Here is a 19,253-nt window from a genome sequence, read left to right on the forward strand (position 1 = left end):
CCAATCGATTTCTTTTACCCTTAGCACGACCGACAGTAATATAAGACATAGGATGCGTCCGTGATAATTTATGATATGGAAATATCTCTCGTCTCAGCGATTCCTTCAAATACTCTCTTGCTTCTCTTGTTTCTTCTTCCTGAACTCTATCTCTTGTATTTAATAGACTATATGATCATCTTGAAGCAATAACAATAAAATAAACTGTTGCCTCAATAATAATGCCGTTGGTCACGGCTGATGGATTTTCCTACAACGAATGAAGGTTTTATTTAATTAAATAAATGAGCATGGCTTATTAAGCAACGGAAGGCACGACCCACACACAGAATTTTTAAGAAAAGTGTTTTCGCCGAATTTTATCTTTCATACGCTTGTTGGCTGTCACCACGACCATGCTGAAGGCTAACAATGGTTGTCACACGAACGTGTGGCATCATTACTGAGCAACGACGTGGACTAATAGTAACATACGGCCGCATATCTAATTTTACCCTAACAATACACCTTCCTCTTGATCTCCCTTTAAAGAAAACGTCGTGTCTCAAATATGTCGAGTTCACGGTACCTATGGAGCCCTAGGCGGCTTTTGGGGCTAAAATATAATTTCAAAATAAAACTTATTTTGCCAAATAACTTGTTGTCAACATTTAGAAAATATGGTTTGCTAAAATCGTACGAAGAGCTCGGAATGTGTTTTACTCTTGGTGTCGATACGAATTTATTAATTATCTTTAATAGAATGCGAACCCCGCTAAAATCCCTCGCCATTTACTTCGAAAAGGTTATTGGGAATGCGGCGTACCATTTTATTCGAACGAGAACACTTAAAGACGAACTTCTCTTGGATGTCTCTCTTTGGAATTATCTTTCGCTCTCGACAAATTGTGACTCAGGTGTCCTTGAGGAAACGTTAAAAAAAAAACGTGTTACTTGTTTGCGCTGATTTTCATAGAAGGGGAGAAGGATAAAATACTGTGAGACCAAACAAGACTTCGATGCTGAACGAGCGAAGGGCATTTTCTGGTTAAGTGTCTTGGCTTGAGTTGTAATCTTTGAAGAGTTTGAAATTACGTCAATTTTCGTGAAATTTGGAGATAAAGTTGGAAATATAATGGACCCTAAAGAGATGTCCCGGATTTTCGATTTTTATCTTCTTCCTCGAGAAATAGCGTCTACATGGAAACTTTGCTCAAAAGCGCTATTTAAAAGTTTAAAAAATGATTAAAAATAACGAGGCGCTAAAGAAAAAAATCCGAGACACGCTTCCCAGTTCAATATGTGTAGATCACGTTCCGATAAAAAAGAAACGTGTTGATTAAAATGTGTCGTCAAATAAGCTTATCTTGTAAAACGTCTCGGCGAAAAAGAATAAGTTCTCATTCTGTTTCATGGTAAAAAATTATAAATTGAATTAAATGTCCGGAATCAGTGTTGATGTATTTGACAGTTATATCACCTTGAAGTGTTTCATTTACTAAGTTGATTTCAATTTACCTCCATGATATTACAATTTCTACTGTGACTCTAATCCAATTCCGTTATCTTTGCAACGAGAAAGTGAGAAAAGCTTTTCTTTGAAAACTTTAAAACTTTATGAGATAAAGACAAAAACGTTATCTGAATTTTTTGAATTTTTTTTTCGTAAAATTTAATTTGTCTGTTATTTTACAATCCCTGTCAAGTAAGGGAACCAACTAATTTCTTTGAGCCTTAGCGTGACCGACAGTAAATCAAGAGACATACGATGCGACCGGGATAACTCACTAAGGAAATATCTCTAGTCTCAGCGATTCCTTCAAATACAGTTTCCGCTCCTCTCATTTCTTCTTCCTGAACTCCTTCTGCTGTTTTTAATAGATTGTATGATCATCTTGAAGTAATAGCCATGTGATGAGCTGTTGCCTTAATAATGATGTTAATGTCACGGTAGATGGATTTTCTTACATCCGATGCGTGTCATTTTGTAAATAACACTTTAGCGTATTTTAACTTGTTTGTGTGTCCTTTTAAGCCAAGCGATATGTCTGTAATGACAAGAGCACCAAACTTTGATCTTCTCCACGTTGTGCGTAGTTCATGACCTGTATTTCAACGAAAATTAACGAGAAGGAGCCTTCCGATTACCTTTGTTTACTTTGTAAGTCACGTAAGTGCGCAAGCGTTACGACCGATCACGTTTACGCAACATTTTGGGAGAACTCAGCATTTATTCTCCGTTCAGTTGTAATGAAAACCTAAAATCCTCAACGCAGAAGATAAAAAACGAAATTTGAACAGTCAGATGGAGATCTTGGTCAATTTTCAGAATTATGCAAATTATCTTTGGCACGAGCGCAATTGAGCAAACACACGGTTTGCGTTGTTTTTAAGATGTTGGTGGATGAAAGTTAGAGATATACCTTGTTGGTGTATAAACCATGCACTGATATGCTTTTTTAGCCCAATTATCGCCTGCGTTTTGAGAATTCTTTCGTATAAATCGGCGAATTTTTGATATGCAAATTAAAGTCGAAGAGAAGGGTTCCTCTAATCACGCTGGTATGAAAAATATTTCAGGTGAAGTTTCCATATTTTGACTTTGAGCTAACTGAGTACATTTTGTAACTTGTAGCAAGATAGAATAAATCTGGGAAATTTATACTTTCGATCGCTGCCCACTCGGGTGGTCTAGCGAGGCGACGCAAAAAACGAGAATTGGAGAACAACTAAACTATTTTTGAAACAAATGCCCTAACCCTTTACATAGGCAAAAAGTTAAAGAAAACTTTTTTTCCGACGGGAAGTAGAGAGGACCGCTCTTGGCGAGAGCGGCACGTAATGGCATAAATGAACGTAGCTTATTTAGCAACGGAATTCGTGGTGGTAGCTGTGAAGTGAAAGTCTAGAAAAGCAAGAAGTTTGTTTAAGCTATCAGTTACAAAGGCTTGCATCAAAAACCCCTCATTCCACATCCTTGCTTACATTCTATAACACTGACTTTAAAAGTCTGAGTGTAAGGAATTTACAGTACTTCAGGGAAAGCTATTAGCGAGACTACAAAAGTTTTGATAACAATGATGATAATAAAATGACAGCGGTAAATATTTAGGATGAATAGCCCTAAAGGAAAAAGCTTAAGAGGAAGATTTAAATGGAACGAGATTAGGAGATGTGACGTGACAGGAGACGGGACGTCTGTGCTGAAGGGGTTAAACATGCAAACAACTGACTGTTAGACTTACAAGGTCAAGCAAGTTCGCCATTCTAGATTATAAAAACAGAATCGGTCTGTAACAATGCACTTTTTACTGAGGGCGTAGCTGATTTGCCTTGAGAATAACTGAGGCACGACCCACATATAGAATTTAAAAAAAGTGTTTTCACCGAAATTTATCTTTCATGCGCTTGTTAGTTGTGACCACGACTGAAGGCTAATGACAGTTGTCACGCGAACGTGTATCATCAGTACTTAGCAGCGAAGTGGACTAACAATAATATATTGCCGTATATCTAATTTTACCTTAACAATATTCCATCCTCTCGAGCTGAATTAGTCAAACTCTCCCGAGCTCCCCTTGAAGAGAGCTGTACGAGTCTCAAATATGTCGAGTTCACGATACCTTTAGAACCCTAAGTGGTTTACTTGTCGTCAACATTTACAAAATATGGTTTTCTAAAATCGCACGAAAAGCTTGAAATGTGTTTTACTCTTGGTGTCGATACGAATTTCTCAACTATTATCACTAGAAATCCGAAGATGGGAGGCGCTGTGAACCACGCTAGAATCCCTCGCCATTTACTTCGAAAAGGTGATTGCGAATGCGGTGTACCATTTTGCGAACGAGAACACTTAGAGACAAACTTCTCTTGGTAGTCTCGTTTTGGAATTATCTTTCGTTCTCGACAAATTGTCTCTCAAGTGTTCTTGAAAAAACGTTAAAAAAATCGTGTTGCTTGGCTGATATTAGATCCATTTTTGTGAAATTTGGATATAACGTCGGAAATATAACGAAACCGAAAAGCATGTACCTGATTTTATATTTTTATCATCTTCCTCGAGGTATAGCGTCTACATTGAAAACTTTGCGCAAAAGCGCTACCTAAAAGCTACGTTAAAAATAACGGGACGCTAAAACAAAAATCCGAGACACGCTTTTCAGTTCAATATGTGCAGGTCACGTTCCAATAAAAAAGAAATGTGTTGATTAAAATGTGTCGTCGAATAAGCTTATCTTGTAAAACGTCTCGGCGAGACGATTCTGTTTTATGGCAAAATTATAAAATTTAATTAAATATCTGGAATGATTGCGTCACTATAATTTGTTCATTACGTCTAAAGTCATTATATTAGGGTCATTACAGACCAGAAATGCTGTGCTCGCTGTTTTTATTTTGAATACAAAATAATTATTACCATTATATAAACTGCTGATTTCCGACCCTGAGAAATAGAGAATAATAAATGGGTTCGCGTAAATATGAAATTTCTCTTGGAAAAATGGAAAAATGGCGCGAGTGGCGCCAAAGGCGAGTGACGTGTCAGCAGCTGATTGGCTATATCAGCACACGTGAAAGAATACGATATTTTTTCACATGTGTTGTTACGGCTTTTCTCAGAGCCGGAAATCCCAGTATAACACCGCAGTTTATGGGATAAAAGCCTTTACCACAGTGTGTAAATTACGATAATTCCTCATATATGTGTTTGGTATCGCATATCAGTTCCTAACGCGTGACTCGCCTTTCGCCTTTTGATAAAACGACTGTTCTTGTCAGTTCAAGTCTCTAGGGTCTGTAAAACAAACAAATAATACATGGTTGCGCGTAGATATGGAGTGAGTACTCGTTACATCTCTCGGTTGGTACGTGCGCAATGATTGGTCAATTAAGTGGGCCTTAATTCAATTTAACTGGCTAAACACAAAGCCAAAATTTGTTTAAATTCAAATTTCGAATTTGCATTGTGTTCATAAGAAGCGATTCGTCTGTTTCAGAATTATTAGATGATTACTAGCCTCGTTAAGAATTGTTCTGTCTCGATTGATGTATTTGACAGTAATATATATCACCGTGAAGTGTTTCATATACTACGTTTATTTCAATTTACCTCCAGAATATGACAATAGCTTTTCTTTGAAAACTTTATGAGATAAACACGATTTTTTTTTTAAATCCCTCGCCATTTCTCATAACAATTCATTGCAGGCACGGAATCGTTTACGAGCGAACTTTTCTTTCATGTATCTTCTAGAATTATCTTTCATTCACCAAGAATTATCATTTAGGCGTTGTATAAAACGGATACAACAGGACAACTAAAGATAATAGTAAAGACTGTAAGAATAACAATATACGGGACAGTTTTTCACGCATTCCTAATTCACATTCCTTCGTTGAAGAGTTTTTTCTTTTTTTTTTTGTCAAGAGTTCAAAGTTCAATTCGTGGGGGGTAAGAAACAAACAAAAATCACGTGACTCTCTCGGTCCAGTTTTCAACACACTCCCCCGCGTTGATTGATATCATCAATCAAAGTTCAGAGTTCAGAGTTCAATTAATCTTACGAACACAAATCATAACATGACAAAGTCAACTTAATAAATCTATCTCAATCAGAATTCACGACAACAACTGGGACATCCTCGTCCCTCACTACTCTAACAGGAACATTTGCCGCTTGGGGCATAGGATTGGCAGCTTCAGTGTCCAACTTCACTTCCAAAGGATAGAGCCTCTGCAATGGGCGTCTCCATTCTGCAGTTGGTGAATTACCAGACTTAACTCTTACTACTGCACTTCGAACTCGACCATCTCGTCCAGGAAGTAATCGTTCGATCTTTCCAAGGCGCCACAGCTGTCTCGGGATCTTATTGTCATGTAGACACACAATATCTCCCACTTGTACTTTACGGAGAGAGTTAGCTCTCTTAGAATAGCGATGGTATTCTCTAAGTTGTGTGAGATATTCTGACCGCCATCGGTTCCAGAAGTGATCCAGAATTCGCTGTAAGAATTTTGCTCTTCTTGTTAGTGTTTCCACGGTTTGGCCAACTTCATCCGACGAGCTCTTTGATGGTACTGACAAAATTCTGCGGCCCACAATCAGGTGTGAAGGTGCTAATGGTTCCTCCATTTCATCGAAGACATATGTCAAGGGTCGTGAGTTCAAGGCCGCTTCGACTTCCACAAGGACAGTAGATAGCTCATCATAGTTTAACCGAGCATTTCGTATACACTTCTTCAAACTCAACTTGACCGATTTTACCAGCCGTTCAAAAAATCCACCCCACCAAGGGGCTGCTTCAACGTTGAACTTCCACTGTGTGCCATCACGCTGACACTGGGCCTGCACTCTTGAATCCTTAAAAGTTTTCCCATTGTCACTGACAATCAAGACGGGAATTCCTCTTCTTCCTTTAAAGCGAGCAAGGGCTCTGATAAAACTCTCTGCACTTAGATTTGGAACAAGTTCAAGATGAACAGCTCGGGTTGCGGCGCACGTGAACAAAGCTATGTAGACCTTATTCATATCTCCCTTCTTTGCAAATACATCCTTGACATATATGGGCCCTGCGAAGTCCACTCCAACACGTGTAAATGCAAACTCATCACTCAATCGAAATTCAGGAAGAGGAGGGGGAGGAGGAACTGTATAGCTTCTCCCCTGTAACTTCTTACAAACAGAACAGTTTCCGATCGCAGTTTTCACAGTTTGCCTCCCTTTCGTCACCCAGAATCTTGATCTTAGTTCTGTGAGTGTATCCCTCACACCATTGTGAAGAACCTTGAAGTGACAGTCATTGATAACCAGGTACGTGAATCGTGAACATCTTGAAAGGAATATCGGAAAACGAGCATCATATGGAATCGGGGCATTTTCTAGACGACCACCACACCTCAAGATTCCCTTGTCATCCGTGAACAGTGATAACGAGACCTTGACCTGGTCAAAGTTCTTGTCATTGTAGACGGATCTCTGCACCTCCTTGATCCAAAGTTCTCTTGCTTGATTCATCTCTTCTTGCGTTACTTCTCCATTAATCAATTCCTTCTTCCTTTTACTTTGCTTGAGATTAGAAACAAATCGCAAAACATATGCGGTGACTCGCATCAGTCTTTGAAGACTACTGAACTTTTCCAAGGGAATGATGCAATCAAGATTTAGCCGATTTTCTGAAGTCGCCTCTCCAGAGGCAATGTTCACAAGAACTGAACTGTCATGCTGCTTCTTGCTGTTGTTACAGCTTCCCTTCTTCAGTTCTAGGCGAGGATCTGAATCATTACTTGTGACTTCAACAGAGTTCATTTTGAGACTTGGCCACTGCTCCTTCTCAGCCCTAAGAAACTCAGGGCCACTCCACCACAACTGATTGGTGATCAATTTCGAGGTCATTGACCCACGCGAACAGATGTCAGCTGGATTGGATTCCGTGGGGCAATAATTCCACTGAGCTGGCTTTGTAAGTCGACGGATCTCAACCACTCTGTTTTGAATGAATTGCTTGAATTCTCTACTTACACCCCAAATCCACCACAGAGCAATTTGAGAATCTAACCAGCAATGTACAGAATCAACTTTCAATGTTCCGTCAAATGCTGTCAACACCGTATTGACTAATCGGGCCAGAATGAGAGCGCCTACTAACTCCAGTCGAGGTATGGTTTCTCCATTCATCGGGGCAACTCTGGTTTTTGATGACACAAGCTGGCTGAAGACAGTTCCAGTGGCTGTTTCAACGCGTAAGTACACAACTGCTCCATAGGCCTTCTCACTTGCATCCCCAAAACCATGGAGTTGAACACTTTGCAAATCTGCTTTTGACCAACCATGGAAGTAGTGTCTCTTCAGTTGTACCACTCCCACCTTCTTAGCATCTTGAACAAGCTTTAACCACTGTTCATGGATAAATGAATCCACAGGGTCATCCCAACCAACCCCTGTCTTGCAAATAGATTGAAAGATGATCTTCAGTGGAATGATGACTGGACTCAGTAGTCCCAAGGGGTCATACAGCTTGCTTGTTGTACCAAGAATAGCTCTCTTCGTAACCAGACAAGCATTGTCAGTTTCTAGTGAAGAGGTCAGATCCAAGAGCAACAAATCTTTCTCCCTGTCCCAACCAACTCCAAGTACTTTGAGTTTTGATGTGGTGAAGTTCTTCGCTGTCCCAAACAGAGAACTTGAGTAAGTTTCGTCTTCCTCTTGAATCGGGTGTTCCTTAACAAAACTGCTTGAAACTTGATGAGGCTGACTTTCAGATTGTCCAATTCTTTCCTGCAGGACTTTGGAGTTGGAGACCCACTTTCGCATATTGAAGCCTCCATTCTTGAAAGACGACTTCAGATTCTCATACATCTCGAGAACTGAATTATCGGAATCATCTCCACTAACAAAGTCATCCACGTACAAACTTTTCAGAGTTCTCTCAGCAAACTCTCTGGGAATGTCAGCAGAGGATAAATGATGACGAATTGTTGCGTTTAATAAGAAGGGACTTGAGGAGACACCAAATGCAACTCTTGCAAATCGATACACTTGGAGTTTCGGGCGACTGCTTGTGATATCGTCAATCCACAGGAAACGAAGATAGTCACGATCTCTTGGGTGAACTGAAACATTTAAGAAGGCTTTCTCAATGTCTCCTATGAGGGCTACCTTGTGAGCCCGGAACCTCAGGAGGACGTCATAAATGAGAGGAGACAGTGGGGGACCAGCATACAGACAGTCATTAAGGCTTGGTGTGTTCCTTCCTGATCGAGCACTGGCATCATAAACAATATGCAGTTTAGTAGTGTCCTTGTCGACACGGATCACTTCATGATGAGGAAGGTAATGTACCTTGCCCACACCATTATTAGTACCTTGCTCCACTGGTTCCACGATTCCCTGTTTCTCCTGATCTCGGATGACGTCATCATAGTGCTCTAACACCTCAGGCTTCAAATTCAGACGCTTCAGCAGTGAAACTAGCCTTGACTTGCACAATGCAAAATTATCTGGAAGCAGCTCATGGTCTTCCTTGAAGGGTAGCTGTACTTGATATCTTCCCTCTGTAAACTCAACTTTGCTCACAAATTTGTCATACAGAGGCAAACTGTCATTTCGAATCCCAAGTGATTCATAGTCCCAGAATTTTCCAAGTTCAAAGGCAATTTCATCCCGATTGACAACAATCGCTTCCACTTTCAGAACATGGGTTGCAGTAAGATTCACTGTGTTACCATTGTCATTGTGAGACATAATCATGGTGGGGCCAGAGAGGACATATCCTAGTTTGGTGGCAAGGGCAACAGGCTCCCACGGTGCACCTCTCACTATGGTTCCTTCGACCAATGACCAATAATGATCAGCACCAATGAGAATGCTGATAGGCAGATCTCCTCTACCACACCTGTCGGCTAAAGAGAGGCCGTGCAGATGTTCACAGCTAGACTGAACGAGCTCTGTGGGTTGTTGGGTCAGGGGGCCACATATGACTGGTACCACATAGGCTTGTATGTAGACAATTGCATCACACATGGTTTTGATACCCACTTGAGCAATTTCGCATGTTCGTAATCTGGCATCAGACTCACCAAAGGTTTTAATCAGAAGTGACTCTCTACCAATCACTGGTAACTTCAGTCTGTCTTTAAGGTTCTTAGTTATGTAAGATCTCTGACTGCATGAGTCAAATACCAGGCGAACACTTAGGGAAGAAGTGTCATTATCTGGACGCACAACTTCAGCGGTTGCCGTCTGCAACAACACAGACCCTCTAGACTGATCCACATACATACTGGTAGATACACTGGCCACATTATCTTGATCTTGCCCACCCAGGGTTGATTGAGAACCACCGCAAATTGCTACATGGTGAGCTCCTTGACATTTAAGACATTTCATATGAGCTTGACAGTTACGTGCCAAATGTCCTTGCTTGAGACAAAGGAAACACTTGCCTTTCCTTTTAAGAACTTCCTTTCTAGATTCAGTACTTGTGACAACATTACACTTAGAACTCTGATGGTTTTGATTGCAAAATGAACACCAAACACGAGAAGACTGCTTATCCTTAGAACTGTCAGTGTACAAAGCTGATGTAGAAAGTGGCAACTCACCTCTCTGATTTGAGGATCTGAACTCTTTGTTTTTGACGAGACATTGTTCTCTCAGTTGCAGTTCCTTGTGAAATTCAACCAAAATATCTTTCAGATTCCATGTCTCCGATTCCAGATTGCGAGTGATAGCGATTCGAAATTCCTCCGGTAATTTCTGCATAACTATTGGTGTTAAGAAACAACCATACATCTCGGAAGAGATTTCCATACCTTCTAATCCACGAACATGAGATTCCACTGTGTCGTACAAGCTTCGGAGTTTCTTAACTTCACCAATCGATTCCACCTTGGGGAGTTTGGTGAGTACTTCGATGTGGCTAGAGATCACCATCTGCCGATTTCCGAATCTTTGTTTCAGTAGATCAACCGCCTTTTCGTAGTTAGCACTCGTCAGGGCTAGACCGGCGACCGAACTTTGTGCAGTGCCAGTGAGAAGTGATTTCAGATAGTTGAATTTATCCACGGAAGACAGATTTGGGTTCTCGTGAACCGCAGACTCGAAAGATTCCCAGAAAGGATACCAATGCATGGGATTTCCGTGGAATTTCTTCAGCTCAAGCTTGGGTAACTTTGCATGAGTGAAGGCTTTCGAAACGTGACCTTGAGAAGTTCCCGCGCTTTCGGGAGGAACAGGTTGCACCACGGAGGGGGATTTCTGGCTCTTTCCCTTACTTTCTTGAGCTTCCAAAACAGATTCTAACTCTACAATACACTCCTGAATGGAGCTCATTAGCTCACAGCTCTCACAGACTTCGGTATCAATAACTTCAACGTCATCCACCAGATCCACAATTTCGCGGTCGAGCGATTGAAGCTCCGAATACTTCGTTTCAAGAGCGGTTCGAAGAAATTTCAGCCTTTTCACTTCGACGAGATTACCTTCAGCGATTAACCCTTTAGCATCTTCGATAGTTTTCTCGACAAACTTTCGATGACCGTCGCGAAATTTCCTCAGATTCTTCAATTTCTTCTTCCCCGACTGCGACATGTCACCCACGTGCTTCCAGCTCGCATTCACAACAATTTCATTCAAGACGTTCTTCAGAGCGGTAGAATCCCGGTTTTCGATTCCCGGGTCTCGGCACCAAATGTATAAAACGGATACAACAGGACAACTAAAGATAATAGTAAAGACTGTAAGAATAACAATATACGGGACAGTTTTTCACGCATTCCTAATTCACATTCCTTCGTTGAAGAGTTTTTTCTTTTTTTTTTGTCAAGAGTTCAAAGTTCAATTCGTGGGGGGTAAGAAACAAACAAAAATCACGTGACTCTCTCGGTCCAGTTTTCAACAGGCGTCCATGAAAACGCCCTAAAACTCTCGCTTGTTTGCGCTGATTTCCACAAAAGGGGAGAGAAAGTTAAAAATTGTGAGAAAACTAAAACCTAGTGTTGATTGAGTGAGGTCTTTGGCTCAGATCGTGAGCGACAGTTGGGCTTCTTTCTCTGCATGAAAAAACGACTCAGTGTGAAACAAAAAAGAAACCTGCTGGTTCCAATAGCTTTGAATAACTTATGCTGTGTTTACATATTTCGTAAAATCGATCGCCTTCCGCCCTTTGCACGGCTGTGAAATTAAAAAAAAATTAAAAAGCTTTTCCCAGTTATAAAGATGTTAATATCACGTTTGTAAAACATCCAGAACAAAATTTTTGTCTTTTTTCAGCCTTTCGAAAATTTGAAAGGTTTTATGCAAACCAAAACAAAGTATGATTAAAAAAAAAACAAAACCCGCCAAAACATCGTCTTTCGAATTGATATATATTGTTGACAAATTTTTGGCTGTCCAAAATAGGATTCGATATCAAAGTACTGAAATGGAATAACAATCTTTTTTTAAGCAGTAGCGAAGTGATAATTTAAGTAGGATATGCAACATTACGGTGATAACGGATATCAGGTTAGAGACTGTTACATCGCGGCAATAACATTGGAATCTAGTTAGCATGCAAATGGTTACCACCGTGGTAATGAGATGAGAAGACCGAATATAATCAATCGAGACAAAAAAGTCTTTACGAGGCTAATTTTAAGTCAATACAATTGAGTTCTATGTAGCCAAGTAATTTTAAATCATAGGGCGAACCAAACATCGCCATCTTCCTGATATTCACCTGAGGTGGTCTAAAATTTTCAGATGGTGGCATAATTGTTGCCTGAATGTAACATCTGCTACAGCTCTTTTTAAGAATGCATATCCCATATTTCAAAGGCTTTAAAGGCTACTGCGACCCTTTTTAACAATGCAGCTATTCTCTTAAACGTCGAGGGATTGTTTTCGATGGCGCAGTTGTTTTTTTTTAAATCGCTGTACAATAATCATGATATCGACCCTTTGGTCTTACGAAGATAGGTGCTCCAAGGACTTCCTTTGAACATCATCAGTTTACAAATTTCGCAATCATGAATTGTTTTATCATGGTCTGGTCTAATGGCATAAACGTTCGGTTAAACCAATCCTGTTGATTGAGCGAGGTCTTTGGCTTTGATCGTGAGCGACAGTTGGGCTTTGTTGTCGACATGAAAAAACGACCCAGTGTGAAACAAAAAATACCGTCGGCTCTAATAGCTTTGGAGAACATACGCTGTGTTTTGATATTTGGCAATCAATCGCCTTCCGCCCTTCACACGGTTATGAAATTCGAAAAAAAAGAAAGAAAGCTTTTCCCAATTATAAAAGATGTTAAGACCACATTTGTAAAACACTCAGAACGAAATTTTTGTCTATATTTACCCATTCAAAATTTTGACAAATTTATGCAAACCAAAACAAAGCATAATGAAACAAAACAAGCCCAAAATAAAATACGTCCGTCTTTCAATTTGATATATACAGTTAGTAAATTTACGGCTGTCGAAAATAAGATTCGAAATCAAGGTCTCAAATGGTATAATCAAAAACCTCATTTTTTGCAGTGGTGAAGTGATAATTATGGTAGAATATATAACATTACGGTGATAAATGTTATCAGGGTAGAGACATTTATGACGGTATATTAGTAACATTGAAATCGAGCTAGTAAGCATATGGAATACCACGCTAATAAATGGAACGGAAGACGGAAAATAATCAATTAGGACAAAAACGTCTTTGCGAGGCTAGCTTTTCGACACTATAATTAAGTTCTGTAGCCGAGTAATTTTGAAGCAAAGGACGAGCAAAACATTACCATCTCCACTATATTCAAATTCTCTTGCTACGGTCTAATATTATTCAGATGGAGGCATAATTGTTACCCGAATGTAACATCTACTTCAGCTCTTATTTAGAGTTGCATACCCTGTACTTTCAAAGGCGTTAAATGCTACTTAGACCCGTTTAACAATTAAGCCATTCCCTTAATAAAAGAAGATGTCGAGGGATTGATTTTGGTGGTGAATTTGGTTTTGTTAAATCGTTACGCAGTGATCATGATATTGACTCTTTGGTCTCACGGAGACAGGTGCTCCAAGGACTTCTTTTGAACATCATCAGTTTACAAATTACGCAATCATGAATAATTATATCATGGTCTGGTCGAATGGCATAAACTTGCGGTTGAAACAATCCTGTTGATTGAGCGAGCTCTTTGGCTCTGATCGTGAGAGCACGAAAAAACGACTCATTGTAAAACGAAAAAACCTTTGGCTCCGACAGCTTTGAGTAACTTACGCTGTGTTTTGACTTTTAAAAAACCAAAGAAAAAAAAACTTTTCCCAATTATAAAAGAGGTTAAGACCACGCCGATAACCTAGAAACCGTACTCGCGCCATTTAATTGCATTTCCTTCTGGTCAAATAACAACAAATAATTTTTCAAAACGTTCCTCTTCAAAGCCTCTTATGTTAATATTATTGCTTTAATAAAGTCATTCGTTCTGTGCTGTTATATCGTATATTATAACAATTCAACATCTCAGACAGATAAGATATGGGACTCGGCGTCCTTCGAAAATGTTTGCATTTATTGGTCTGCCTTTATGGTTGTCTCCATACTTCGCAAGGTACTGTAAAGTTTATTTTCTGCGATAATTTTAACTTTCGTTCGTTATTTGTGATGGTAATAGCGTTTAGTAGAGCTATGTCTGTGGCAGTTTCTAAAAAATTCTTGGACCTTTTATTTCAAAGGTCTCACTCGAGATTCCTCAGAGGGCGTGTTGTTGATGATGATGGTAGAAGAAAAAGATTCTTACTTGGATATCACAGAGATCAGTTCAGCCCAAGTTGAAGACGGTGACGAATGTGGATTTGCCTGTGCAGCCAACCCAAAGTGTTTTTCGTACAACTTGGAGGCCGTGACCGGAACACTCCTGTGTAAACTGCTTCCATCAGACAAGTACAACAATTCGGGCAATTTTACCGAAAAGCGTGGTTTTCATCATTACAGTATTTGGGTAAGTAATCTGGTTCAGTATTATCTAAAATTTTGCGTGCTGTAGGAGAAAAGCCCCAAAGGAAAATACATTTTTAATTAAATCGAACAGGTGTTTTAGAAAAAGTGCCTTATTGCGAAATCATACACGCCTAAATTAATATCTTAAGAATCCTTTCCATAGAAATAAATTATCCATTAATTTTAATGAAGGAAGAATATTATTTCAACTTACATGGTTGAATAATTTCGATTCATATCCTTTGTTTGCTTATCACGACTTCGTTCCCCTTATAATCGCCGTGTTTAAAAGCTTGGGTCAGGCTACTGACCAAAATAAATTTTTAGTAAATACGATAGTGCTTAATTTTTGCTGCCGGAGATAAATGAAAACGACGATGAAAATTCGATGTCGGTGTTTAGGCGCAAATCTAACTGCTCTTGGCTGTCTTCAAATATAGTTGGCAAGTAGAACAGGAACTCTAAAACTATTTTCTGACCCGAATACTTAGGTCTCGCCGAAATGATGATTTTTAAGATATTATTTTAGGCGTGTATGATTTTGCAATACGGGACGTTTTCTATAACACCTGTTCGATTTAATTAAAATTCTTCGTTGATCGTTAACATGACAAAGAGTTCATTTTTCTGGAGAATGATAGCGAAGGGGAGGGAAGGGGAAGGTTCAGGTCTCTTTCTTCTAAACAGTACAAAGACTGCAGCTGGACCTTCGATTGAAGGGTTTCTGTATTTCTCATCCAAACGACACGCAAAAGTAAGAGGGGGAGACAGGTTCTTCTTTTCATAGGTAATCCCACCATTTGCGGAACTACATAGCCTGAGTTTCATGCGTTGGCTTGCCTTTGTTTATGGTTACGTTTGTTCGCTTAGCTAAGTCACTAGTTAAGAGCGCTGGTCTTTTACGTGTTGCCTACTCATTGTTTTTCCCATGTTTCCTTTGTAGACCCCATGCGCCAATGGGCCTTGCCAAAATGGCGGGACATGTGTGCCACAGTACAATACCAAGAGTTATGTATGTGTTTGCGTCATCGGATTTACGGGAAAAGATTGCCAAACAAGTGAGTCTACCGCAAAGGAATCAGTACTCAGTCGAAATTGACTTTTCCCCTTATATTTACTTTAGTTTAAACGAAACCCAACGGCTTAAGCATTTCGTTGAAAAATTGAAAGGAAGAGCCTGTTAGGACGCAGTTTTTTTCGACTCTGACCTCCATAAAGGTTACAATATTTTGACATCTAGATAGTTAAGTGTGTCGATCAGCTTCATCTTTGTTTCTATCTTTAGTTTTCGAAAAATTTTTCAATAAATGTCAACGTTCAAATTACTGCAGACCACGTCTGCGCGTGATCGTCAATATTTTACTAATCCTTTCTAAGATGACAGGTTCATTTCGAACAACAAAAAAATTATGTGTTTGTTGCCGAACACCCTACATTTAAAAAACCATTGCGTCCTCACAGCGGTTCTCGTTCTAGACCACTGATCAGAGACTCCGTGCACTCTCGAGGGCTGCGTAACTCTTCCTAACGACAAGAATAGATTTCCCAATTCTTATAGGGACCACAAGAGCTGCAGAAGAGCTATTTTGTAACAGGTTTAATGCCTTTATACCTTTTCTACAGACATCAACGACTGCAAGGATGATCCATGTCTGCATAGTGGAACCTGCATTGATCGACTCAATAGTTTCGACTGCGGTTGTCCGTCTGGATTCGATGGTCCTCGATGTGAAAATGTATCTGGTAAGGCTTACGCAACTATTTAATAGATACAAGGGTAATGCTATGGGACAGCTGCAGCGGCTTTGTGTTTCGACCTACATAAGAAACGTTACAAATATAGCGTTATTACGAATTTAGTCAGAATCGAAAATTGATACAACGTTCTAAATTATCCTGCACCTATGGTCAGTCAGCCAGTTATACAAGGATATTTGTTAATTTTGTTAGTGTTTTCCAGTTCCATAATTTTATTACAAATTAACTATAAATTAAAAATTATCATTTAAAATGATCATCACCCTCAAATTGTGTTTGCTTTGGTTTGTCTGTTAGCTTTCACAATATTTCGGGATACGTGAAATTCGCAATCTGCAAACCGCCATTACAAATCATAATTGATGAAAAACTCTATTTGTGTCAGAATGACTTTCATAATCTTCACAATGTAACATCGTTGCTTTATTTTACAGGTCTGTCCATCAACTCTACAATTTTGTCAAACATCGGAAGCTTTCTCGGCAACCTTTCACATTTCCTAGCACCCGCCGTGGGAAGTACTTCACGATGGCTGCTATGCCATCGCGCCTCCACGCACGGCTGGGCTGCGAGCACCTTCCACACCAGTTGCGACCATAAACCAAACACCGTGACCATCATCAAAAAAGGCCAGTACGTGTTTGGAGGATACACTGATATTACTTGGGGTAAAAACTTTAATTTAACTTCGAATTCATTGTGCCTTGAAAGGCCAAACTAAGTAAATCAGTCTCTGATATTACCACTGTACGGAGTTCTAGTCAGCGGCCCTTTAACCACTTTGTTACCCAAACAGGGCACTAGTTTAAATTGTACCTACGCTTTTGTTTGTTCAGATTCTGCTGGTTATGGCGACACTTCCAATGCGTTCATATTTTCTCTACGGAACAAAGAAGAATTGCATCCATTTAAGAGCATGGTCATAACGCCACAAAATGCAATTTACAGGTATCAGGGGTATGGTCCAACATTTGGAGGTGGCTATGACATTTACATTTCGGATAATGCTAACAGCAACAATGATTCATACAACAACCTTAACAACTACGAGACACCAAAAGGAGCAAATACGCCAGCCACAATCTTGGCTGGTACATATTACTTCTCACCTAATGACTGGGAGGTGTTTTATCTTCGTTAAAATACCCTTGCCATCAAAAACTCTTTACTTGGCCTGTGATTCACTAGATAGTTTCTATCTTAGATCATCTATGTAAATGACCTCCATTTATCCGCACTGAAAAGCTTAGGGTACTCCTTGTAAATGAAATCTAACAAGCGAAGGGATAGATAAAAAATATACCTTAATAATATATAGTAATGATAATGATAATAATTACAATAACAATGGCAATTATAATGATAGTAATGCAACTTGTACTGATAACAATACTACTACTACTATTAATGAAAAAAGTAATAACAATGATAATAACAAAAATTATGCTAAAATGATTGTAAATATAATTGTGAATCATATTGTTTTAGCGATGTCGATGTTCACGATCGCATAATTTCAAATGTTCGGTTAGCAGTAATAGGCAAGTGGACTTCTCCTGTAAGCAGTGCTGTGTACCTGGAGCTAAATATAGTGACCCAATTATATTAATTGTCTCGGAGCTAAGAATTTGATTTTGTATACAAAGGAAGGAATATCAATAAAAATTAGCACGAAACTGACAATTTCGATCTACAATCTTATTGATATCGAATACAATATACAATCTTCCTCCGGTACTCCATAGAAGGTTAAAATGGTCGGGTCGGATAAGTTACAAATCGAAACTTTGAAAGCTAGAGTTACTAGAAAAAGGAGAAGACGTTTTCGAAATGCTCTCATGCCAGTCTGCCGAAAACAATGTTTAAAATATACACGTCCCTGATAATTCATCGCGGAAGAGTTGCCCAGTTAGAAATTGTTTCCAATAATTTCATTGGCGTTTTGCAAACGAGAGTGAAAACCAGAGGGAAAACCTGCCACTGAAATATTCAGTACCTCTCCTCACCAAAAGGGACTCGTCATCCTCTCTGCAAATGGTATTTAAGTGGAGACAATAACTATAAACAGCCTAATTGGTCGCGACAAGGACTCTTTCTGTATCCTGCTCACAAAAGCGTGGGAAACAACGCCTATTAGTAATATTCTGGTAGATCTTTATGACTACGAATCAAGTATTGAGTATATTAGCGCCTTCTATCATCGAAATTGACCACAACTCTTTAAGATTCATCAAGCTGTGCTGTGGAGTTTTTCAAGAGATCTAAGAATTAGGTTAACTGTCTCTTAAAATTATTACACGACCGGTTTTCCCCCGAAGGCACGTCGGCACATGGGACGGAGACCATCATCAATTTCCTCTACTGAATCGAATGTGTAAAATAAATTAGCCAAATTTCAAAATGGCGGAGGTTCTTCTTTAATTTATGATCGATCCCAAAAGTGATGAATCGAACTAGTTTTTGTTGTGGATTCACAGGGCTGCGCCTCGCGAGTCCCCGACATTTTGACCACTGTGATGACGAATATCGTTGTCGATAAAAGTAGAGCACATGCTAAACGAATCGGATTGTTAAATCATCGTGTGTCACGAAATCAATTGAAAATATTATTAAATAGACGGAAAACTTTGGGTTCACGGCGCTGCGCTGTTTCACGTTTGGTTCTGATTTATTTTGGTCAAATAAATCATTAATTTATGGCGGGGATTTGAAATTCTGCAGTTTGCATTATCATTCTTAAACTAAATCAACACGCAGTTGAAGGTTCTTGATCGTTAAACGATTGAACATAAATCTTTGAGCCGATATGAGCCTGGAAACCACAACAAACTAAAAAAAAATTGCAAATTTTTCTAGCGGTTTCAAATTAACGTATTTAAAACGAAACATGGTATGTGCAAGGAAGAACCTACAAATCTGCGTTACTTACAATGAAGAAAAAATGTACAGTATTGCATTATGCATTCTGTTCAGTCGTGCGTATCTCCGCTAAGAGAAAACATATAACGATGTCGTTATCTCGTAAGCTTTTCGTTCAAC

At 39.3% G+C, this 19,253-nt stretch overlaps 2 protein-coding genes across 2 annotated transcripts; one reads left to right on the forward strand and one right to left on the reverse strand.

The window, feature by feature from the left end:
* Positions 1-5,191: 5,191 nt before the first annotated feature.
* Positions 5,192-11,387, reverse strand: LOC149053428 (uncharacterized). Its single transcript, XM_089202094.1, has one exon. It carries the CDS (start codon positions 11,067-11,069, stop codon positions 5,589-5,591), a length of 5,481 nt encoding a protein of 1,826 aa, XP_089058220.1. The 5' UTR covers positions 11,070-11,387; the 3' UTR covers positions 5,192-5,588.
* Positions 11,388-13,902: 2,515 nt separating this feature from the next.
* LOC149053429 (uncharacterized) lies at positions 13,903-17,897 on the forward strand. The gene is made up of 6 exons (XM_089202111.1): positions 13,903-14,067; positions 14,192-14,457; positions 15,400-15,514; positions 16,080-16,199; positions 16,649-16,882; positions 17,051-17,897. Exons 1-6 carry the CDS (start codon positions 13,995-13,997, stop codon positions 17,353-17,355), a joined length of 1,113 nt encoding a protein of 370 aa, XP_089058237.1. The 5' UTR covers positions 13,903-13,994; the 3' UTR covers positions 17,356-17,897.
* The last annotated feature ends 1,356 nt before the right edge of the window (positions 17,898-19,253 follow it).

Source organism: Pocillopora damicornis, chromosome 1 (assembly GCF_964200805.1).
Source record: "Pocillopora damicornis chromosome 1, jaPocDami1.2, whole genome shotgun sequence".
Lineage (NCBI taxonomy): Eukaryota > Metazoa > Cnidaria > Anthozoa > Scleractinia > Pocilloporidae > Pocillopora > Pocillopora damicornis.

Coding starts and splice junctions, on each gene's coding strand:
- LOC149053428 (XM_089202094.1), bottom strand. CDS start 11,069: ATGTCGCAGTCGGGGAAGAAGAAATTGAAGAATCTGAGGAAATTTCGC.
- LOC149053429 (XM_089202111.1), top strand. CDS start 13,995: ATGGGACTCGGCGTCCTTCGAAAATGTTTGCATTTATTGGTCTGCCTT. Junction 15,515..16,079: donor GGGAAAAGATTGCCAAACAA/GTGAGTCTACCG, acceptor CCTTTTCTACAG/ACATCAACGACTGCAAGGAT. Junction 16,200..16,648: donor TCGATGTGAAAATGTATCTG/GTAAGGCTTACG, acceptor TTTATTTTACAG/GTCTGTCCATCAACTCTACA.